This window comes from Chaetodon auriga, chromosome 14 (assembly GCF_051107435.1).
Source record: "Chaetodon auriga isolate fChaAug3 chromosome 14, fChaAug3.hap1, whole genome shotgun sequence".
Taxonomy (NCBI): Eukaryota; Metazoa; Chordata; class Actinopteri; order Chaetodontiformes; family Chaetodontidae; genus Chaetodon; species Chaetodon auriga.
Window position 1 is genome coordinate 19,467,212 of NC_135087.1, and position 24,558 is coordinate 19,491,769.

General features: G+C 43.1%; 1 protein-coding gene across 3 annotated transcripts in view; it reads left to right on the forward strand.

The window, feature by feature from the left end:
* The first annotated feature begins 781 nt into the window (after positions 1 to 781).
* The window catches only part of rock2a (rho-associated, coiled-coil containing protein kinase 2a), a 33,495-nt gene continuing 9,718 nt past the window's right edge, over positions 782 to 24,558 (forward strand). For 2 of the 3 annotated variants that reach the window (XM_076749616.1, XM_076749614.1), the window contains exons 1-17: positions 811 to 1,679; positions 16,754 to 16,835; positions 16,945 to 17,045; positions 17,403 to 17,540; positions 17,717 to 17,977; positions 18,316 to 18,460; positions 18,614 to 18,752; positions 19,033 to 19,124; positions 19,335 to 19,494; positions 19,617 to 19,671; positions 20,352 to 20,440; positions 20,569 to 20,617; positions 21,075 to 21,210; positions 21,748 to 21,839; positions 22,101 to 22,347; positions 23,431 to 23,537; positions 24,298 to 24,457. In XM_076749616.1, coding sequence (XP_076605731.1) covers positions 1,581 to 1,679; positions 16,754 to 16,835; positions 16,945 to 17,045; positions 17,403 to 17,540; positions 17,717 to 17,977; positions 18,316 to 18,460; positions 18,614 to 18,752; positions 19,033 to 19,124; positions 19,335 to 19,494; positions 19,617 to 19,671; positions 20,352 to 20,440; positions 20,569 to 20,617; positions 21,075 to 21,210; positions 21,748 to 21,839; positions 22,101 to 22,347; positions 23,431 to 23,537; positions 24,298 to 24,457 — 2,152 coding nt within the window. In that variant the 5' untranslated portion in view covers positions 811 to 1,580. Of the gene's footprint in view, positions 1,680 to 16,753; positions 16,836 to 16,944; positions 17,046 to 17,402; positions 17,541 to 17,716; positions 17,978 to 18,315; positions 18,461 to 18,613; positions 18,753 to 19,032; positions 19,125 to 19,334; positions 19,495 to 19,616; positions 19,672 to 20,351; positions 20,441 to 20,568; positions 20,618 to 21,074; positions 21,211 to 21,747; positions 21,840 to 22,100; positions 22,348 to 23,430; positions 23,538 to 24,297; positions 24,458 to 24,558 lie in introns of all 3 variants that reach the window. The other variant, XM_076749613.1, reaches the window with a different exon arrangement.

A 24,558-nucleotide genomic window follows, 5' to 3' on the forward strand; every position in this document is an offset into this window, starting at 1 on the left:
AAAAGAGCCATTCACTGTTGGAGCAAGGTGAAGGGATGCATCTGTGGTCCCACTGCTCCCTCTGTTGTGTGAAGCAAATACATCACATCTTCTGACTTCAAAGGCCCAAACACCCACTCTTTATTATTATTATTATATTTATATTTTTAATACAGTTATTGCAGAAGAACTTGCAGTGCTATGCAGCTGATTTCTGTAGCTGAAACCACTGGATTCATTTCAATCATGGCCTGATTAATCCAAGTGAAATCAAGCTATGTCTGCTCTGTCAGAGATGCATATTATTCTTAATGCCTGATTAGATAACTAATATCAAACACGACTGCATCAGTCACAAGGAGCAGCTTTAATGCTGACCAGTTTCTAACCGATCAGTGTGCAGAATATTGCAGAAATCCATTTATTGATTTCCATGAAACTTGGTGGATATCTAAACTGTGGATCTGGAACAATCCATTATATTTTGGTGGTGATTAAAAAAAAACAAACAAAACAAAACTGAAAGAGGTAAAAGCCCTTCTCCAAATCCCAAAGGTGCATCTGATGTAGGAAACTGTAGACATGAACTTTATTTCTGAAGTTTAGCTGTAGGAATGTTGTAGAACAGCCAATCAGAGCACTTACCTGTCTGATATTTCTAATATTAGAAATACTGTGATATGTACTATTCCGTGAACTGGCTTCAAAATAGCTTGAATGCATAAAGCAAATAAAAGGCAGATGCAGACAGAGAGGCAGGGGTGCAGGGGGACGTGACAGGTGGCTTATGGGAAACTGAGTCCTCGGTGTGTTGATGTCAGAGGGAAGAGAGACTCCCCGACTGGCTCAGTGTGTGTTGGTGTGTAGATGGTGAGTGAACAGTGAAGAATTCAGCCGCCGGAGGACTTTTCTCTTCGGATAAAACTCGGTGTTTTTGTGAGTGAAGCCGCTAACAAGGACAAGAAGAGGAGCACGAATGCGAAAATGCGAGAAGAAATCCAGGAAGAGAGTGCGTGCTTATTAAAAATTCAGCGCGGGAGAGCAGACATTATCGCCCCTTCAGATGACTTGTGGCAGCACTGAGGATAAACTACAGTACCAGCCGGCTCCCAACATCGTTTAATGGGGTGAAACGAAGCGGAATTTTTTCGAAAAGGCGAGTCCAAAGCATTTCCCAGCGGCCAAAACCCAAAGGGAAGGGGAGGAGAGGGGGGCAAAGAAAACGCCCTGCTGCCTGTTGCTGCTGTCTCCACATTCAAACTTTATCGCCGAGTTGGAAAATGCATCTTTCACCGAGCGGGAGGGGAGGATTCAACAGAAACCCACATTAGCTCTGCTAGCTAACCGAGCTAACCGAGCCCCCCCCCACCCTCACTCGGCAACTTTTGGTCAGCGGGGACTCTCTTTGCTCTGGGAGTATTTTTCTCTTCATTGTGCACACTAGTCCTGTTGGAGGCGATTTGGGTGGGCTGAGAGCCCAAGGCTGCTCCGCTAGGCCCACGGCCATTAGCCAGGAACAAAGAGGGTTCACATGTAAACTGCAACAGGTTGGAAAAGCTCCTCGCATTTTTACTCAACTTTGAACGACAGACGCTGCAGTCATGTCGCTCGGCGCCGAGAGGAGGATGGAAACCCGGCTGAAGAGGCTGGAGGACATGATCAGAGATCCCAGATCTGCCGTAAACCTGGAAAGTTTGCTGGTAAGTCAAGTGGAGTACGCCTCTTCCATTATTAATGATGCCATGTTGCCCAGTCGCTGAAACGCTAGACAGGTATGCACACACACGCTTAGGTAACGCCGTGCTGTTGACGTTTATCTCCGTATCTTTTTTCTTCGCCCTGTCCCCAGATTGTAACCTGCAACATTCAGCTTTATTTGTACATTGGACAGACTGTGATGCTGCGTAAGACCATCCTTGATTTTTCTCCCGCATCGCCACCAAACTGCACAGTTACCAGTCTGTCTTGAAGTCAGATATTTTGTCAGAATGTCCCGTTTTTAGACAAAACAGCCAAAATCAGAGCGCCATGGTGGGTGTGCTGTAGTGAAGACAGAGTGCAGACAGTGCAGTTTGGGGCTCTGTGAAGCGTGTCTACAGATTAGGATTAACTAGTGGAGAATGTCTCTCTTGGTGTGTTTATGGAGACCAATATTTCCGGCCGAAACTCCCTCCTGGAGTCACAGTTGGGCCCACCAGACCAGGATAGTCCCCCCCACCCACTAGAACAACACACCTATTCTGGTCTTCCTGCACTGGTAGGTGATCAAGTATGTCCACCCAGTGCCAAACTTTTGATTTGTTTTTTTGAAGTCTAACCGTGACTGAGACAAAGCTCTCAAATCCTAAAATGTATATATATATGTTTACAAACTAGTGTCTGGAAACTAGTATTATACAACTTTGGCTATAGCTTTATTCCCGGCTAATTAAAAACTGTTGAATCATCCGAAAAACAAACCAGAGGAGATGCTGTCTTTGGTATGATCGGTTGATAAGATGCAAAACTTCTCAATCATAACTCCTTTGAATATGCATTAATATACATAATAAACAAAACCCCCAACCTGTCACTGCTTGCCCAAACTGACAGCTCAGTTATAGTCCATCTCGAAATGTCACAGAAATGCAGATGTGTTACCATTTGCATACAGCATATAGGTCATGGCGATTCCTCTTAAAGATATTTCTGTCTATCTTTCCCACATGTGTTTGTGGGAAGCAAGCTGATGCATTTCCAACACTGTTTCCTCTGAGGTGAAGTGGTCAGAGATTCTCTTAAGTTTCTCAGTTCTTAAGCGAGCAAAGACTCATGTCCCTGTTTTTTACGCTTGGATCAGCGTATCTTCGATATACAGCCCATCATTTTTTGACCATCAGGAGATGGATTAGTGTGATATTGTGTGATTGTCAGGCGGGATGCACTGATCCTGGTACGGCGTACTGGTCTGATACTGACTCAGGTACCTGCATCTTGTATCAGTCATGTGAATGCTGCCGATCTATTTATTTCAGTTCTGTGTTTACTTCTAGTGCCCATTTGCATTTACAAGGAATCCTGATTCCTACTTATTTTTTATATATATATATATATATATATATATATATATATAGATTGAATATATATAGTAACCAAGTTACTTGTTTATACTGCCTATGTGAATTGTGATTGAATTTATCAAGTTTGTTTGCAATAGCTGATTTAATTGCCAAATCCTGGTGCACAATTATTATTATTATTATTATTATTATTATTATTATTATTATTATGTTAAATAACAAAACTTCTATCAATGTATTTATTTGTTAGATTTTGCTTCACAAAGTTGGGAAAGCAGTGTTTCAGTCCAGCCTGATGTTGCTTTACACATGAAGGAGTGACCCCAGTCTCTTCTACACAGTGAGGCACACTGCTTATTAATTAGATACTAGTATCAGGTCGGCACTTGGTATTGGCAAATACCCAAATTTGGGTATGAGAATTAGAAGTGGCAAAAAGTGGATCTGTGCATCCCTGCTCTGAACTGGGTCTGGTGAAGAAGCACGGGGGGTATACCCCTCGACAAATCCCTTTGCTGAGTTTTGTGATGACTTAAAGTTGCGCAAGGCAGTGGAAAAATCCTCCCACTATACCAGTGTATATCGTGACATCAGCCTGAAATAGGAAAGAAGGCCTTCTCACACTTCAGATCAAGCCTGTTTTCCCAACATGCAGCAGATTCTGGTGTTGGTTATGGACATTTCTCCACAGGAACGAACATGTCTGAATTTGAGGGAAAGTGCTTTGAAGGCTCTGGTCAGAGAAGGCTCCTGTGTCTGGACACAAAGACACCGTTTTCAAACACTCACCTCTAACTGTAATTTAGAGCTGGCCAGTGTCATGGCAGCTACTTTAGCCGAAAAGCTACATCCGTGTTAGTACTGGTGTTTAAATTTCTGGGCCCCCTAACTGGATCTGACAGAGGGCAAACACACTGTCAGGTCTATCTTAAAAAGCATCACCTCACCCCTTTTAATGGGCCCCATCTAGCTTGGGGCCCCTGTACATACCCTTCCCTGCCCTCCCCCTCCACACTACTTGAGGCACTCCCGGTCTATTCCCTCTTCCCTTAAAACATTCAGCAGAATACTTGCTCGAACACCGGTGGTGTTTACTTCCTGCACGCGAGCTGGAGAGATAGAGGTGTTGAGTGTTCGAGACAAAAGTTGAGTGGGAAGCACGCGTAGGAGAGAACAGGCTGCAGTTTTCCATTTTTAGCAGCCTCTGCACTGTCGCTGGGATCAAGAAGTTTTGCTGCTCACGTTGGGATTCAAATACTCACTCACACACACACACAAACACCGAGGGCTCAGAAATGTCCTTTTTTGCAGGTGGGATAAAAACATGCATACTTTAAGTGCCTTAATAATTGCTCACAGGCTCATATTCGGTAAACAGTGAATCACAAATCCCCTGCTATTGTGGCATAGCAACAGCATTAAAAAAAAACATCAGCAGAGGCAGCTTTGTTGACTGTTATACACCATAGTCTCCTAAATAACAGCTTAGTAAAAGAAACACACTAATTAATTTCAGGTTTGTACTTTCCAATCGACTTGAAGCTAGACGTATTTAGGACTTGCCAAGGAGCAGTGGGCTGACTACCCTGAGGATACGGAAAGCTGACAAGGAGGAATCTGCAGCATCTGTCAAGTAAACTCAGTGACCTTCCTGTCAAGAAAGCTGACCCTTTATAAGCTGGGATGTACAGTATGAGCAGAGATTCCTCAGTAAACATCTTTTTCTCCTGCAGTGAACCCTTAATTCACACCTGCGTCCAAAAAGAGCAGAAACCCAGCAAAAATCGCAAAAATAGAGCTTTAATGATGATAATGTGGTCGTATAAACTGTTAAGCACTACATCGCCTCTATCAGCATTCAATCGACTGTAACCTGAAGTCTCAGCGACCTTCCTCCTGTGCAAACTGCAGTGATCATTACTTGGCAGCCCACCACTGCTGACTGAAGTACTGGACTTATTTGCCAGCTCCAAGTACAGGGAGTGATTGTTGAGGGCAAGCAAAAGAGAGGGCATTTTTGGAGATAAAGAAAATACGGACATTTGATTACAAGTCGCATAAGTTGCCTCTCTGCCGTCCTGAAGGAAATGACCTCATAGAGTAAATAGTTGGCAGCTATATATGGGGCTCAAAGTCCCTGCGAATGAGTGCACTTTCCCCTTTCGCTTTTCAGCCTTATCTCCTTTTCTCTGGCTCTGCTTCTCTCTCAGCCTGCAGCTCAGCCCCTCCTCTCAGGCGTGTTAAACACACTGCAGGTATTTTAACTGTAGCCCCAGTCCAAAGCCCTCTGATTGAGCTGCAGACCTGGAAGTGCCAGACCACTTTATGCACAGCACTTAAGTGTGAATGATATGAGATGTGGATAACTCAAGGGTTGGTCTGATGTCTTCCAGATCATCTCTTGTGGGCAGTCCCTAGCTGCCTCTTTTCTGTTCATTCAGTCTGATCCTCACCTTACTCAGCGTTAGGTGACAAAGCCATTTAATAGCTAAATGCACAGTTATTCACTCCAGTCCCTCCACTCCCTTTTCCTCTCTTCGTTTCTGTCATCCATCTTCATTCACGTGTGTTCCCTCCTACCTGTTTTTTGTCCACTCACCTCTCACCTAATGTTAATCACTCTTATTCTCACCCAGGATCTCCTGGCCCCTCTTCCCTTTTTCCCTGTTCCTTTCCATTCCCCTTATCTTACACCCCCCATTCCATTAATGTGCAGCTCTTTCGGGAGGTGGTGATAACCCCTGTGTGTTTTGTTCTCTGTCTTTGCCCTGATAGTCAACCTGAGTGTCCGCTTCATCTCTGGAGTGCAGTTGAGTTGCTCTCAGCCAAGCAGCAGCAGCCCTGGCCTCAGTGTGCTAGCTGGATAGAAACACTGCCTTATAAGGCACTGGGGACGGTGGCCTCGGCCAATTTTTTTTTTTTTTCTGCAAAACGAGCCAGTCTCTCTGCTCCACACCTCCTCGGGAGAGACGGTCGGGCCTCTCCACAGTCTTTTTTGGTTTTTGCTCCACACCAGTGAAGAAGACCCGGTGTCTTCCCGGTGTGCAAGCCCTCAGAGGTCTTAGAATGTCACACTTCACTTCAGCTATGTGTCGTCTGGTCTTCTGTAGCGGTGAGAACTAAGACACTTTATCAGGGCCTTCCCTGTTTGTGAAAGCCTCAGATGGCCCTCGAGGGGTTTTTCTAAATATCTATAATCATCTTTGTGTCAGGGCTTTAGTTTGAACTATATTTCTTTTCACTTAACTTATGTCGTCTCTGTACAAAGTCATTTAAAATATGTCCTTCAAGTAACAGTTTGACAAACAATAGTTAGATGAGGAGCTTGACACCACTTAATTCTGTGTGGTGAATATGAAGCTACAGCAGGCAGTCAGTTTTCTTGGCTTAGCACAAAGACTGGAAACAGGGAGAAACAGCTAGCCTGTCTGAAAGTAACAAAAGCTACCTACCAGCAGCCCTCAAGCTCCCTAATAGGTTGTTTGCACATGATGTCATTTCACTCTTTTGTTGTGGCGCGAACTGCAGATGGAGGGCCGGAAGTGATTTTCTACATGGGAAGCACTATAACGCACTCTCATAATGCCAAAGTTTTGCCTCCATTATTGTTGTTCAGTATCGATCAAACGAGAAACCACGAGGAGCTTTTCTTCAGTGCCAAAAATTGTTGTTCATAAGGGTGAAAAATGCGAGAAATCAACTGAAAAAGAAGGATGTTGCTTGGTGAAAAAACCAGATGACAGTCATCATGGAGCACTTTGGTTCCATGGTTGTGGACCCAGCCACTAACAACCCATACTTTTGTGTGCTGTCATTTGGTTTCTGGAGTAGAACGACATCTGAATGAGCAGGTAGTTGTTTTATCTATTGCCTCAGTAGCAGCAAATCTTTCAGTTCAGTTGAAAAATTGCTCCTCTTCATAATGTAAGGGTCACATCCGACATATGTTCAGATTTTCTTTTTATTTCTTTCTCTTGTAATTTCATCTAAACTAGCCCAGTAAGAACCTTGGCAACCACACTGTAAGACAAGACTCCAGGGAAATTATTGCACCTGATGAGCAGCCACAGCTAAATGTAGCAGTTTACTTAAAAAGTGTGCGCTTTTTACTCATTCTATTGTGCATTTTATTTACCACTTTAATATGCAGTCAAGTCCAGGGTTTGTGTGAAGGATGTTAATTTTAAAGTGTCACATTTGTGCTGTGTTCAGTTTCCAGGGGCTTATTAACTATTAACTTATTTTATCTATTTTCTTATGGCACCAGCTTGATGAGTAGGACCAGCCAAATGTAGCAGATTACTTCAGAAGTATTTTATTTACCTCTTTCAAATGCAGTGTAGTGCATCGTAGCAGTGATGCTGCTGAAATAGAACTCAGAAAGACAGACATGTGATGTGCATTGTTTTTGGACCTGTGACTCATTATATACAGTCTCAAAAGGGTATAATGCAACTTTTCCAGATGATTTAGTGTTAAAGAAGCAAACAAAAGTCCAAATAAATCCTAATATTGAATCACAATACTTGTAGAACTGCAATACATATCGAATCAGCAACCAGGTATCATGATAGAATTGGATTGGGAGGTAAACTTAGCATCCCAGTCCCCGTGCATAATCTCCTGTAAAACCACCGGGTGGCCCTTTACACTCTGGTTTCTGTATGAAATAAACAAATGAGATGTGAAGTGTTAATGTGCTCTGTGGCACATTGTTTATCTATTTATTAGCTATATCTCTTACGAAGTTAGTAATATATGTCACTAAAATTGTGTGCACAAGTAGACCTTTGTCCAAAGTGTAGCTGTTCCCTTGTTGTTTTGGTCACACAAGACAAACTCTGTGGTGAACTGGCTTTACTTGAGTTGAATAGGCTTATTATTTATTTCCCAGCTGGTGTCCTATATGAGACAGCGGTTTACTGTTTACATAATACTTCTTACTGTCCTCTTAACGTCTTATTGGCAGGTATATTATGTCCAAATTAAAAAAGCAATTTCTTGGGGACAAATTGACAGTGACTGATAAATCTTGTTATTTTGCTTTAAAAGGTAAAAGTCTTTCCCTGGCCTGCTGTAAAACATTCATTACAAACTGAGCAAAAATCAAAGTCCAGCGCATACACACACACACTCACACACACTCACACACACTCACACACACACACACACACACACACACACACACACACATACCTTGGACAAATAGAACAAGACACGAGCAGGTCCAAGATCCACCTTACTGTGATGTGCAAAGTAATGGGATAAATGAGGGAGCACTTAATCTCCAGCAGTTAATGGGTATGCTGTATGTCCTGAAAAATGAAGTTACTGCTTAATCTGAAACTGTGACTACACCACGATTGGTCATATGATAAACCTAAACTGCTGTGAATCTCTTCCATTCTCATAATATGTCATTTGGACTCGAAGCAAAGCTGGAACGGGATGTCTCAATGTGTCCACAATGGTATATGGTTCTCATGTGAAATGAAATGTATGCACCCGCAGATTTGTCTTAATCTGGCGGATCTTCTTGTCTAGACATAAGGACTGGCTGAGATAATGTGGCTGCGCACACAGCCTTCAACAGCAAAGTTTTTGGATATCACAGCTCTGAAGATTTGACTTTTGTAGGACGGTCACTGTCCACATCTTGTTGTTGCCTCTTGCCAATTGTTCACCCTGTAATGCGAGTGGTGAAGAGTTTGATACCTGAGTCTTAGTGTATTTTTAGTGTGAAATGAGGGTGTGAGTGAGCAGAGAAGAGAAGAGAAGAGAACAGGAGTCTCCCACGCATAAACCGTCCATCTGGCCTCAGCGCTATCATTCCATCACAACCTGCTGGTGAAACACAGCCTCCTACACACACACACACACGCATACATATGCACAGGCTTTGGGTATTCATGGACACACATTTGTGTTCATTTTCACAAGCAAACATGTCATTAGCTTAATCTTAGCAACACACAAGCTGCATTGTGCGCAACCAGCAGCAACAGCAGAACAATACAGCACATTACCAGACAGTTATGGATCGTCAGTGAGTTCATGCAGCTTTCATTTCCCTTAGCAAACCCAAACAAGAGCGTCTGTGTACGTGTGGCAGAGTTTAGTCTGGCAGTGTTTTATTGTTGAGGCTGGCAGTTCTAATTCAAATAGTTTGTGCCAATACGAGAAATACTTATACACAAATTAAACCATGTTCATGCAAAAGAGTTGAGACTGAAACCCTGAATTGAAACCTAGACTAATGATGGCATTCAAGCGTTAATTTGCTTTTTATTGAAAGTTGGCCCACTGTCTGTATTCAGTGACAGGGTAACTAGGGTTCTTTATAGCCTCAGATAAGGAGTTATGTGACAAACACATTAGAACATAATTAAACAAATAGAAGTGTTTTAGTTCCAGCTTCTCAAATGTGACTTTTTTTTTCTGTATTTCTCAACTCTTCTAAGATGATAAACAGATTTTTTTTTTGGCTTTAGACTGATGGTTGGACAAAAAATGATAAGACAACACCATGGGCTCTGGGAACTTCTGATAGGTAGTTTTTGCCTTTTTTTTTGCCATTTTATAATTAGAAAATAATCAGATCATTCCAGTTCAAGAGCAAAGATAAAAAAAAGTGTTTTTTCTTTTTTCTCTTATCATATTGTTTCTCTCGGGGGATATTTCAGAGGCTGGTAGGGGTGAAGGTATCCAGTATTTTGCAAGACAAAAATGTGTGGAGTTCTTTACTCCCAGGCTGTGAACACTTGGAGCTAATTGATAATGAAGATAATTGTTAGTTGCAGACACTCTGAATTTTTCATGTGGACAACCAGCAGACAACTTGTCCTTGATGCCCGATATATCAGGTTGTGTATGTGTTCATTTGATAGAACATGGACATAAATGATGGAGAAGAGTATGGTTGGAAAGATTATCCACTGCTGCCTGCTGCCCACTGTGATACCCACCCCAGTCCAGAGTATTTAGAAAGCTGAGTTTAAGGTTAACATACAGCAGGACCTTATGTACATGCTGTCCTCCCTTTGCTGTCTGTTTGTTCTGGCACATTCCTCAGTATACTTTATAATAAAGCACGGGTGCCAAAAATTCGTAGGCCACAGGAGCATGGGACAGAAATCTGTCAAAATGCAAGAGTAAGACATACTCTTGTTAGTCCCTGCGGAGACATTAGCTGTGCTATTTGTGAGCCTCTGCAGGATTCCTGCTGTTGTGTCTTTCTTGCAGAGTTTACGGCCCTGCCTGGCACGGTCCCCTCACTCTGCCAGGCCCACCGTTTATCCCCACAACTATTTTTAAAACGGCTGGAATTCAATCAAAACATTAACTTTCTGCTCAATCCTTTTAAAGCCCAGAGCAGTGCTGCTTGTTTTCTGTTCCACATGCCTAGTGATGAGACGGGTATGAGGGGAGGAAGAGGGTTTTTCTGGGGGGGGGGGGGGACTGCAAATGGTGCAGGGAGAGTTTGTGATGCGAGAGGCTTTGAATAGTTGGGTTATTCCTCTCTGTGTTTAGCTCCTTTCAGGTAAACATCATCACATTCCTGACTGGAGGATCCACGTGGCTTTTTATGGGCTGATAAAGAGTGGAAGCAGGCAAAGGGAGATTGACAGCTCCATAATGTCAAGAGCAGGTTGGGTAAATACAATGAAAGAGAATAGAATGTGCTGAAGCAGAGTGCTTATAAAACTCCTGTCTGCTGCTTCTCTGTGGCTTCAACTGGTTCCAACTCTTTGTATTTTGCAGAAGTTGCTAAGCAACCGGCCATAATGCATTGGCTGGATTACAATATAGATAAAACGCTGAAGTGCTGTCTATTGGATACATAACAACACACGCTGATAAGCCTAACAGGACAGACACTCCTATCAGCTCAGGAAGACATTACTGTAAGCCTGTCACTAGAAGTTGTTCAGGGAAGTGTCCCGTAGATCAAGCATGGGTATAGGACCAGACATCATGGTCTGTAATTATTTACATCCAGCGTTTCCCAAAAAAAACATGTTCACTTTGATTTAGGTGAGGAAGGGAGGATCTGTGGTTGTCGGAAATAGATCCAGATGTGTCAGATGCATTAAAGTTTAAATTGTCGATTCAGCTTTACACTTCCCCAGACGCTCAGTTATTTAATATTTATAAATAGCTGCTTCGTCTGAGTAGTGGAGAAATGTCCTCCAGAGTCTTGTCGGCGATTTTTGTACAGTAACACTAATGGAAGCAAATTGAAGGAGCTTTGTCTCTTGTGTAGCTCCAGTGGACTGAACAGTTCATTATGTGTGACCTGCAGGGTCCTCGTGAATCATGCTGTTGAAATATGTGCTAATGTGGTCAACAGAGGTGTTTTTAAAGGGGGATGTCGCCCATTTTCACAGGCCACAAACAGGCCCAGCTGACAGCTCTTTAGATCGTACTCTCCCTTTGTCCATCTCCATCCATGTAAGCCAAGCACTTTTAAAGTGTGGTTTGATTTGCCGAAGGAAAAAAAAACAACAATAGAAGATCCACCAACATAATTTCACTTCTTCGCCTCGGAGCCACCGGCGCCTTTTGCCGTCACTAGGGCAACATGTATGTATTTATTTATTTATCCTTCCTCCACACTTGATTCATCTTGTTCTCGAGATGTAGACATGGCAGCAAAAGTAACACGAGGTTCAGTTTGTAGATATGGAGTGTTTGCTACATGCCTGTAGCGAGTCCAAGCGTTGCAACAGAGTGTTTACTTTGTATTTTTCGTGGCAACTGTCAACGAACAGCTTGTCATTTATTTCATGTCCAAAGTAGGAAATCTGTAAAAGGGGTCCTCTCTGCCGTACACTCTTTCTGCTTTGGTACAGAGCACCAGCTTCCTCTACCTGCCATGCCGTTTTGTTGTTCTTTTAGGGATTGTGACACCTCCAACCTTACAAAGTGGCAATATGTAGTTGGTTGATTATTAATGGAATATAATCTTTATTTGCTTTGAATGTGTCTTGTTTCCGTCCATTGCATTGGACAGAAATGTCACGTACACGAGCTCCTCATGTGACCTGTCCCAGCTGTGTCCAGCTATTCTGCCTCTGCAAGCCATCAAACTTTTTGCCTGTGGACACAGAAGCGAGATACAGCTAGACATGTTTTATTGCTGGAAGTAGGCCGCAGCCCCGGTCAGTTCACTTCAAGTGAACTGAAACACGTCACGGTTTCATACTTTAATTATTTGCTTCTGAGAAATCCGCTTGGCCATGCAGATGGTTCTGAAAGTTTTCGTTTTTAGATTTTTATTTGCCAATCTGACCGTACTTGATTTTCTGTGACATCTAATAGATTTCAGCCCGCAACCTCAGGCTGCTGTGGTTTGGATCGCGAGTTGCTATGAAACCATGTGTTTAAATGGTAACAGCAGTAAATCTATTATTTAATCGATACACAAGCGTTCTGATCTCATAAAAGCACAGACCTGCGTGAAACGTCAGTGTCTGTAGTTGAGTGGAAACTAAATGCATGATTTATTTGAGGCTTGTAGCATTTTGAAAATATCTGAGGTATATCTTTGCTGCTTCATGCACAGTGACTGCTTACCCTTCTGCTCCTTAGACCTGCAGTATAGCAGATGCACTCCTGGCATCACACACTGTGACTAAATGGAAGTGGTGAATGATGCTATACATGGAGTCTGTAGTTATTTGGAGATACGGGTACAAAGCCATAGATAATGCACAACACCCAGTCAAGATATAAGTGATGGTAACATGTCCTTCTTCCTGTTTACTGACTTAAAATGCATGTTGAAAGGAAACGGGAAATCATGTAAGTCTGGCATGTAGAAAAAGGTCGAAGTGAATTCATAGTAAAACTTACAAAATGAAAAAAGTTTATCACCTGTGCAGCTGTTTGTCGTGTTTCTCCTGCATAGTGTGACAAATTAGTGACCATGGCATCGTCACCGTTTAGAGGTGACCTCAGTGAAGCACCAAGACGTCATGGACCTGCAGTGTATATGTGCATGAATCAACAAGTGAGTGTCAAGAAATGACTGGGCGTTGATTTCAGCCGGGCTTAATGAACTTACGCTAAGACGTTTTGGTAAATTGCATATCTAAACAATACTCTAGAGAAGGCATTGTGTACATGGTGATACCTGTAGCTGCCATGCCTGTTTACTTTTTTTAATTATTTTTTTGCTGTAGACGAATGCAGAGCAGCAGCAGTGGCTGAGAATGCTGCCTCAGAGGAAATGACTTGCACACAGGGACTGGCTTCATGACACAGTGAAATTATCTGCCAGCCCTGGGGTGGGGTGGATCATTTCCTGTATCACCGCGCTTGTGGGGAGATCCTCGTGCATGTGTACGTGCACACGCACCCGGCAACCCCTCTCCACCCGCGGCGTGTGTATTTTTTTCCCTTAAATAGTAGTTTTGTGTGAGGTCAGTCCTTTAATGGGGAAGTGAAGTTGATATGATGAAACAGAGTGTGCAGCTCGCTGCAGACCGACTGCGGCCGAGCGGAGAACGATGGAGGGAGCAGGAGGAAAGGCAGATAAGACGGAGGGAGAGCAGCAGAAAAGGGCAAAAGAGACGGGGGAAAAGTGGAGGAGAAGTGAGCACAAAGGAAGTGAGCGAAACATGAAGCAGATTGTGCCATCCTGCCTACCACTGTACCGAGTGGAGAATGAGGAGGGAGAGAAAAAAGACGAGTAGAACACAAGTTTGAAATAAACCAGTATAGACGACTGGGTCAGAGTGAGGTTCTGTGTTCTCTGTTGGCTTGGTGTTTCAAACAGCTCCTCATTGACCGTTCAGGAATGTGTAGCTGACAAAAGTTGATAGATGACTTCCTTATTGTTACACACTGTAACGATTAGGGGTTTGCACCAGTCTGTCTTTTGCTTATTTAATGGTTTCCCTACATTGCCCTGGGTCAAACTATATCCATTATAAAATGACTGAATGCTACAAATAGTCAGCTTGTGTTCTGTCGACTGAACACGCTGCTGCAGCGCTGCAGTCCAGTTCCCAGCCTCTGTTCCTGTTCGGGCCGCTGGTACACACACACACAGTGGAGTACAAAACCAGCTATAATACTACTGCATATGCATATCCCGGTCCATCCAAAGAGATGCGGCTGCCAGGCTTAAGTGAAAACAGCATCTAGCTGGAGCTAACTGTCTTGAAGTGGACAAATTATGTCACACCTAACAGCCTTTGCATTAAAACACCTCTATTACAGACAGCATTTACACACATGCAGTTATGTATGACAGTCACCATTATTACAAATGGTCGACAGCACGAAGCAGCCTGTTGCAGTTCAGTGGAATCTTTTAGAAGCCGATGTGTTGACTAATAACATCAGCTGTCGTGTTATTTCCTGTGAGTCGTCCATAAGAAGCTATTTCTTGTTGTGTTCAGGCAGAAATATGCACTAAGTACCAGATTACTGCAAGTGTGCAGTTCTTGACCAGTGACTCCACATGACATGGAGATGACTTCATCTCTCTTAGACTGACTGTTTTCAAACGGTCACAGAAACAGTGTGTTCATCGTTTGTCAGCAGATGAATGTCATTGACAGAATCAAGTGGGCTGCTGATGGAGAAATGAGTCATCCTGTCTGTGTCTGTCTGTCTGTCCGTCTCTCTTTCTCTTCACATAACAGGCAGCTAAAACAATTTTCTTTGCTGTTTATGTACCCAGTCTGTCAAGTTGATCGCTGTTGATTGAAACGCTGGGGCGAAGCTGTTGATTTTCATTCAGCCTTGCTGGGTACCAGTGATGTGTAACTGTTTTTGTTCTGTGTAGTAAAATACAGAAAATAAACTCTCCTCAGAAACGCACTCAGTGGTCAGTAATGCTAAGTTTGAATATAGGCCTGCAGCAGTCCATGATGCACTCCACTACCTTTATTGAGCACAACCAGTTGGTTTTACCTCATGTTTTATAAATTAGAGTCTGGAACAATTTACTTTCTTTCTTTTTTACATTTTCCGTGGCACTGTTGAGTGTGATGGTCATTAGGAGTTAGAGACGTCAGTGAGGAATGACACATTTCCTCTGTAGTTGGGCAGTATCAGATGTTCACATTGTGTAAAATCATTAATACATTATGTCCAGCATTTGGCTAAATGATTAGAATCTACTATGAATTTTAAATGAACAATAAATAAATTGACGCTAAAGCTGTGATTTCTCACATGAGCCTCATAATCCCTGCCTTGTGTGCGAGTGAATACTGATGACAGGAGAACACACTTCTCTGTTTGCCATTGATTAGTCATGTTTCATTAGCAGCACAGTGACTTGCAGAATGACGTAACTTTTTACAATCAACACCCTTCTATGCAAAGAATGTGTTATAGCTTGTGCTTGTGACAGCTCAGTTACTGGCGTTTTTATGGACTTGAGAAAAGTGATAAAGGCAGCTGGAGGTCACACAAACACAATCTGTGCTCTTTTTATTCTCTTGGTGCAGCACTACATCACACAGTCTTATACTGCATCTGATGGATGCGCAGGTCCTGCTTCCCACTGTTAGTTCCTCTATATATACTGTACATGCATGACAGTGAAGTAACCCATTCTACTATTTCATTTGTCATATACTGTATGTGTTGTGAACACATACTTCAAAAACACGTCTGCCTTGCCAGTGTATGTTTTTTTTATCTTGACATATATAATGCTGTAGTATCAGTATGTTTTCATAACACCCTCCTTCAAAACAGGTGCTGCTTGAAATATGTTATTCCATTGCAGTTTGATTGATCGTTTTTACCACAACTTTGCTCTAATCTAATTTTAGAAGTTGATTTCCCTTCCGGTCATAATATTTCAAGATCACAGAGATTGTTACCATCATTCATGGTTTTGGTGAGGTGCACAAAAGTTTGCAGATACACTAAATGGCCAAAAGTCAGTGTATACGCTCTAATTATTGAGCTCAGGTAATTCTAGCCACACACATTGCTAACAGGTGCATGAAATCCAGCACGGGCCATTCAAATCTCCACAAACATTTAGAATTTAGATGGGTTGGAAAGAGCTCAGTCACTTTAAATGTGGCACCATCATAGGATGCCACCTTTGCCAGAAGTCAGTTTGTGAAATTTCTAGGTTGGCAGATGTCTGGAGAAAGCTACCTACAACGTCTGATGGGGGTGGATTGGTGTGGACTGTTTTCAGGCCCCTTAATGGTCCTCTTTATGTATAGCATACAAAGACATTTTAGCCAAGTCGGCGCTTCCAACTTTGTGGCAACAGTTTGGGGAAGGCCCTTTGCTGTTCCAGCACGACTGTTTCTCTGTGCACAAAGCAAGGTCCATAAAGTCATAGTGAGACGAGTCTGGTGTTGAAGAGCTCGACAGGCCTGCGCAGAGCCCTGACCTCAACCCAATTAAACACCTTTGGGAAGAATTAGAACATCGATTGCTTCACAGATGCTCTTTTGACTGAATGGCCGCAAGTTTCCTCAGACACAGTCCGATTGTTTTGGAAAGACTTCCCAGAAGAGTGGTGGCCTCTTTAGCTGCCAAGTGTGGTCCAACTCCATATTAATGCTCATGGTTTTAGAATAGGATGTCAAGCAAGCTCATACGCTGTAGGTTTGATAGTCAGGTGTCCACCAACTTTTGGCCATACAGTGTAGCTGTCAAGGATGCCCTTTGCTCCATGTTTTCTGTTGGTGCTGACTTTTGATTAATTGTTCTTTCTCTCTGTTTAGGACTCCATAAACGCCCTGGTCTTAGACTTAGACTACCCTGCACTCCGCAAGAACAAAAACATCGAAACCTTCTTAAACAGATGTAAGTAGATTTTGTGTGGGGCAGAAGAAGATAGAGGACATTCACCTTTGTGTGAAGCTGAGATTTGTTATTGCATTATTTGTTGATCCTTTGTTCTCTTTGTACTCAGATGAGAAAGTCATTCGACAGACCAGAGACCTCCAGATGAAGTCTGAAGACTTTGACAGAGTTAAAGTCATCGGTCGAGGAGCGTTTGGTGAAGTCCAACTGGTGAGTGTTGGTTTTAATTTTCTGGAGAGTGATCAAAACCTTGGTTCTCTGAATGACGTTACATACACGCATTGTAATTCTAAGTCTTTAGAAATGATGCGCTGCCGCTTATTTCTAGTTGAAGCCTTTGAGAATGTAAAATGTACATTTACTCAACATCACTGAATTGAAAACATGGAACCTGTTATGATGGACATTGTATTTTGATATTTCTTTTTCATGAACTTTGCAGTTTTATCTAACCTGTAATTCACTGTTTGTCCAAAGTGTGTCTCAGGATAAAAGACTCAGTAGTTAGAATCTCAAATTCTTCATTACTTTTTCAACTCATAATAACTGGGTCTCACCACCCTTCAGGTCCGACATAAAGCATCTCAGAAGGTCTACGCCATGAAGCTACTGAGCAAGTTTGAGATGATCAAGCGCTCAGACTCGGCCTTCTTCTGGGAAGAGAGGGACATCATGGCCTTTGCCAACAGTCCCTGGGTCGTGCAGGTGTGATATTTAATTTACTGCTCAGCTTCTGATGACTTTTTCTGGCGCTTTCACGGCAGTCCTCTGAAAGATTGCGTATTATTGCTGTGCAGTGTCTTATCTTGTTGATAAATTGTGTAATAACATTTTGATTTGAGTTCTTTTTTCTAATGAGAGCTTATGTTTGGGTTGTTCAGTTGTGCTGTGCCTTCCAAGATGAGCACTACCTCTACATGGTGATGGAGTACATGCCAGGAGGGGACCTAGTCAACCTCACCAGCACCTACGACGTGCCGGAGAAGTGGGCCAAGTTCTACACAGCAGAGGTGGTGATGGCCCTGGACGCCATTCACTCCATGGGCTTCATCCATCGGGACGTCAAGCCAGACAACATGCTGCTGGACAGACACGGGCACCTCAAGCTGGCCGACTTCGGCACGTGCATGAAGATGGACTCTGTGAGTCATTGAAACTTGAGTGTGGTAGCATGCTGTGTTCCTTCTGCCTCCAGTTTGTTTCTTTTGCTGGAAAGGCGAAGGAGTCAGGTTTTTTTTGTAAACACCAAGTTTGTTTCGATACCAAAAAAAATGGTTGAGTAAAATATTTACACTGTAAAGTGGAGGTTTATCCAGTCAAAGAGCAAGCTTTGGTTCCTGCTGACATATGTCTTGAACTGTTTCTGTGTAGATTAATAATCATCTGTTGTCTTAAGATTGGACAAAAAACCTGATCCTGGGCTGTGATGTCAAAACTGTAAGATTTGGACGGATAATTGATTCGTGGATTTGTGTTGCAGACCGGCATGGTGCACTGTGATACAGCTGTCGGGACCCCAGACTACATCTCTCCTGAGGTGCTGAAATCCCAGGGAGGTGATGGCTACTATGGGAGAGAGTGTGACTGGTGGTCCGTAGGGGTCTTCATCTTCGAGATGCTCGTTGGTCAGTGAACAGCTAATGAAGTGATTTTACAAAAAAAAAGAGTGGAGAGGTGTTTTTCTGAGAATGGCGTCCCTCATCCTGTTCTGTAAATGCATGTTGGTTCCACTGGTCCCGTGCAGTTCATGACAGCGAGCTTTCTTTATTCGCTGTTAGGTGACACGCCGTTCTACGCGGACTCTCTGGTGGGAACCTACAGTAAGATCATGGACCATAAAAACTCCCTCAACTTCCCGGATGATGTGGAGATCTCCAAAGATGCCAAGAGTATCATCTGTGCCTTCCTGACTGACAGGTAGAAAGAGTTACAGGCTCATACCGCAGCACTCAGACATTACATAACATGTTGATGCTATGAGCTGCACACAGCACGCTTCTGTTTACTGCTGGTTTATTGTGGAAGGACATCGGTCTGTATATTTTGCGGGGGTTTTAATTTACTCCCTTCTAATAACTTTCAGACTAGAATACGTCTCAATAGGTCATGCTTGCCTGTCGCTGCTGATACTGCTGGACTGAGGACAAAGGCCACATTTGGCCTTTGCTCTCCACTCATTTGCTCTCTTTGTTTTGAGGGAGGTGCGATTGGGCAGAAATGGCGTGGAGGAAATCAAGCGACACCCTTTCTTCAGGAACGACCAGTGGACCTTCGACACCATCAGAGACAGTCAGTGTCACTACAGTTCAACAAGCAGCTTCACCTGAGCCAATAAAACAAGCCTTTTTGCGTGACTTGAACACTAAACAAAGACTGTATCTGAGTGCAAGATCAAATAATTTATTAGACCAAAAATCCCAAGTTTTGTTTACACAGCACTTCCTTTTATTCCAACAATTCACACGTTTCCTTTCTTCCCCTCTCTCACTCCTTCCTCAGCGGTCGCCCCAGTGGTCCCAGAGCTGAGCAGCGACATAGACACCAGCAATTTTGATGAGATTGAAGAAGACAAAGGCGACGTAGAAACTTTCCCCACACCTAAGGCCTTTGTTGGAAACCAGCTGCCCTTTGTTGGCTTCACTTACTTCAAAGAAGACCAGTAAGTCGCCTGTGGCCTTCTATAATCTCCGGGACACTTCTACATACACAAAAGATAGATTCTACCTGAGTTCTCTGCTGTGGTTTTGACTTTGTGTCGATTTTGTTTGTTTCCTTTGTCAGGTTACTGAATGCTTCGAACAATATCTCGGTGACTCACGACAATTCGAAAGGAGAGGTTGGTGCTTTCACTTCCATACACAATAAGTGCCAGGTGCACCTCGAGCTCCTCAGGAAATAAATAAGCCAGGCGTCAGTTTACATGCCCACACAGAACAGGCTTGTTGACATTGCGATCAGTCCAGCTTGGTGCTGTAAGACATTAAGGATTATGATGGAAATGACTCAGAAAAGGATTTATTTTCCTGATCCCGTGATTTATTTGTACTTTGTTAGAGTTTCAGTGTTCTTAGCCGCACAGAAAGACTTAAGCAGCTTTGATTGTAAGAAGCTGAGCTAAATGCTAAGCTCTCATTGACTTCAGTCCTAACTGAACAGTCTAAACAGTCAACTACCGCTTCAGAGGAGGACAACAAAGGCCCAGCTTTGATTTGCAGCTTGACATCCCCTGTTGATGCGCTGCTGAACTAGCCTTAATTCTTAAAGTTTTGAGCTTTGTCAGTGTAAAGCAGGAGCTTTATATTTACTTTCAGAGTTAATCATTTTCATCTGTAACATATAGAAACATTTAATCTCCAGAAATTTGAATCACTTTATCCTCCATGTTCAAGTCAACAAATGAAAAATTATTTTTTAGTGTCAGTATAACACAGTGGTAGCAAAGACAGTTTGTGAACTTTTGAACTCATCCTTTTATTGACCGGGATGTGCTATTGGTTGGTTGTTTTCTCTCCACAGTCGGCAGCGCTGCAGAAGAAACTGCGTCACCTGGAGGTGCAGTTGAATAACGAGAAGCAGGTCAAAGATGAGACGGAGCAGAAATGCAGGTACAGGAGCTGTAGAAGCATTAAGCAACAATGGCACCTTTCCCTCGTGTTGCCCCGCTGGCAGACCTGAGAACAGTTACCATCACTGTCAGAGCTCTTGTACATGCTGTCCTGTTTTCTGTCTGCAGAGCTGTCAGTAGCCGCCTCGACAAAATCTCCAAAGAACTTGAGGAAGAGGTAAGCCAATCAGCCTGAAACAACAGCGCACGGTGAATCAGCACCACAGACACTTATTAGTGTTGGAGATCACTCGCATATTTTTGGCTCTGTCCTACTTTTATTATTTGCTGGTGCAATGACCCGGTTTCCCCTCCAGGATTGTATAAGTTCCCTCTTTTTCACATATTTTTAAGGCATTTCCCAAAACCTATTTAAGTCAGAATAATGATTTCTCACTGACGTATGTTTCAGTTGAATGCCAGTGTGTCATAACCAGTGAGGTTCAGCTGGAGCGCTTGCTGAATTCTAATAGCCACATTAAAATGTCTATGGGGACTGGATTTGTGTTGAGCCATGATTAGATTCTCAGGAACAACTTCTTCTAAAGCGAGTTATGGAATTACAGCACCGTGAAACCGGCCCTATAGGACATGTCGAACATTATTAACCATAACTATTTAATGATTGAGTGTAGGTGAGCGGCAGAAAGAATCTGGAGTCCAGTCTGAGGCAGCTAGAGAGAGAGAAAGCCCTGCTGCAGCACAAGAGCCTGGAGAGCCACCGCAAGGCCGAGAGCGAGGCCGACAGGAAGCGCTGCCTGGAGAATGAAGGTGACACGAGACACACGTTTTAACTCACGCTTATTCTACATTCTGCGTGTATATGTGAATATGCTAATGTGACATATTGATCCTGTCGCCCAATGAAATGATTTTCTATAATGTTCAGAGTGAGACATTGATAGAGATTGTTTAAGAAATGGCAGCTGTGTTTTAATATCATGTTTTAAAAAGTCAACACATGCAGTGACACACTTCCTTTTTGGCTGAGAAGTTTTTCTTTTAAATACAGTTAATATGGAATGCAGTGAAAGGTTGATCTCCTGTTTGACGGCCCGTTGTATGAATTTACTCATTTGGATTTTAATTTGAAGTGGAAGAGCTGTGGTGGAAATTTACAGGCAGACTGATATAATGTGGACGATACTGCCATCACCTGGTCAAACATTGGAGAAACATGCTGAACCGGAGGAACACAAAACTCCTCATTGATTAAAACTTGATCATATTATATTATATATTAATATTTGAGTACTCAAAAATTGTACAGTTTACTCATGCTGCTCTGTTTTCTTCTGCGCTGTGCAGTCAACAGCCTTCGCGACCAGCTGGATGACATGAAGAGGAGAAACCAGAACTCACACATTTCCAATGAGAAGAACATTCACCTGCAGAAACAGGTCAGTCACTGAGAGATACGTCTGTGTAAAAAACAAAAAACAAAAAAAAAAACAATAATGATTGTTGGTAAAACTAATGAATAGCTGTCAGATGGACAGAATTATATTTCAGAAAAATGTAGAATTTCTTGAAACAGGGAGAACTAAACTGTGTATTATACGTTGCTTTAAGCCTGTCAGGACATTCTAGAACAAATAGAAAAGCGATTAGTCGCCACGCAAAACTGCTGACTGATCTTCTTTCGTTGTCGTCTCCGTCAGCTGGAAGAAGCCAACACGCTGCTGCGGGCCGAGTCCGAGGCAGCGACGAGGCTCCGTAAAACCCAGACGGAGAGCAGCAAGCAGGTGCAGCAGCTGGAGGCCAACGTGCGTGAGCTGCAGGACAAGTGCTGCCTGCTGGAGCGCAGCAAGCTGAGCCTGGAGAAGGAATGCATCAGCCTGCAGGCCGCGCTGGAGACGGAGAGGAGGGAGCACAGCCAGGGCTCAGAGACCATCAGCGACTTGATGGGTGGGTGACACACACACAGTCTGGAAACAGTATGTATCAATAAGCACAAAGGTACCACCTCGTATTTTGTCTGGTTTTATATACCAGTCTGTCTATGATCTCGTTGCTTGAGCTTGTATGTATTGATTCATTCATATATATTTATAGAGCAGTGTAATCTGCATGATTGGATGAGTGGCATGAGTGGATTGCAGTTTAGTGTTTTAATTTCAAACCTAGGAGTTTGCTCATAGAGTTACCTGTATTTTCATGCAGTGCAAGTTCTATTACACACAACACAAAATGTGGTATCTCAGCCACATTCAGTCCACTCTGGAGCTTACATGGCAGATTTACAAGGACAGCTAGGTGGGCAAGAGCGAAGCACCACAAAAACACAGAGGGCCCCAAAGAGGCTTTTCAGGCCTTAATAAGAAGTTTGCACCGCCGAATCCATTCAGCAAAGAACAAGCTCAGTGTGTGTGTTTGTGTGTGTGTGCGATTGGAATTTATTTGTAAGAGCTTTCATCAAAACCGGCTTGTCTTAAGGTGCTTTAAAGAGCCACAACAGATATGATGTGAACAAGAACAATCTGATAGGTTTAGATATGTTTAGAGATTTAGAGATACGAGGCTTGAGCCCTTTTTGTCAGCGTGGAGTAAAAATCTCTCCTGTAGACAGTCCCTTGAATAAAACAGCAGCCGGTTGCTCCAGTGCAGCTGATCGTGCAGCAGTAGCAGGCTGTGGTTGTACTGGTCATCCCCCAGCATGGTTTTTATGTAACTGTATGAGGGAGTATGTTATCATCAAGGCTAATAATTCAACCTTAATCGGATTAAGGCCGCACCGAGGCTATTTAAACTGTCATGTAAAAGCTTTTATCTGATTGTGTTAATTGAGGTGAGGTCACACAGCTCAGTTAACACAGCCAGATCTCTGCTCAGTCAACACCTCAGTTAACTTTTGTTTTTGGCTTTAGACAAACTGCAATTATAGCCTGATATAAAGGGATTTGGCACATTGTGTGTGAGCTTACAGCGACAAAGGACAATGTTGTTTTCTGTTCCTGCTCCTCTGAGGACTCCCTTTGCTTTGTCTTGCAGGACGTATCTCTGCCCTGGAGGAGGAGGCACGTCAGCAGAGACAGGTTCTGTCCAAAGCTGAGACTGAGAAGAGACAGCTTCAGGAGAAACACACCGACCTGGAGAAGGTGAGCCGGAAAATCAGACTTCAGATGATACTGTATTCTTCATTGATTAGGAAATCTTAATATTTACCACCTTCTTCATTTTTTGGCCTTGAGCTGCTCTCTGAAACCAAAGAGTCAGCTTTACACAAAGTAGGTAGATTAGCCTGTTCCGGAATTAGCCCATCACCATCTTCTTCTTAGCCTAAAACAGGTTGTCGGTGTGGGTTAATTTAGACATCCTGAACTGCAAAGATAAAATAAACATGATGATTCTCCTTCCGAGTACTTTGCCGTAGGTTTTCTGGCACCAGTATGCATCGTTAACATGGTTAGTTATGGCATTCTGTCCAGTGTTTTTCTCATAACATGGTTTGCTGCAGTAGGAGCATCACAGCAGAGGACAGGCTGATGTAAGAGGCTGGCTCTATAACAGACTTAAAGCCTCGCTCTGTAGAGATCATTTGTTCAACTGACAATTACAATCGTAATCTTCCAAGTACTTACATAGATCAGCAAGTGATGTCCATTTGGTTTACTGAATAATTCAAAGGGTGTATCGATCCTGAAGTTTTAAGGACTTAAGAGAAGAACCGTGCTGAACAATACAGATGAGTACTTATTGATGCACTGTAATCATTCACTGTTTTAATTCTTTGATACCGATTTCAGATTATGTTAATTCGAGTGCAGCGTTTGCCTTCACATCACGATGTTATTAGAGGTGTGGTGGCTGGCTGAGTTTTGCTCCATGTTTTTCATTGGGTTTGCTTTCGTCGTGCAGGAGATGAGCAACAAGGAGATCGATCTGACCTACAAGCTGAAGGTGCTGCAGCAGGAGCTGGAGCAGGAGGAGGCGTCTCATAAGGCCACCAGGGCACTGCTGGCAGACAAGAGCAAGATCAAAGTAACCATTGAGGGCGCCAAGTCAGAGTCCATGAAGGGTAAACTGCACCAGCCCTGTTTTTCCTTGTTTACTCCAGCCGTCTGTCCGTGCTGGTTTGGACCATTGCACATTAGATTCTGTGAGGGGATTTGAACTTTG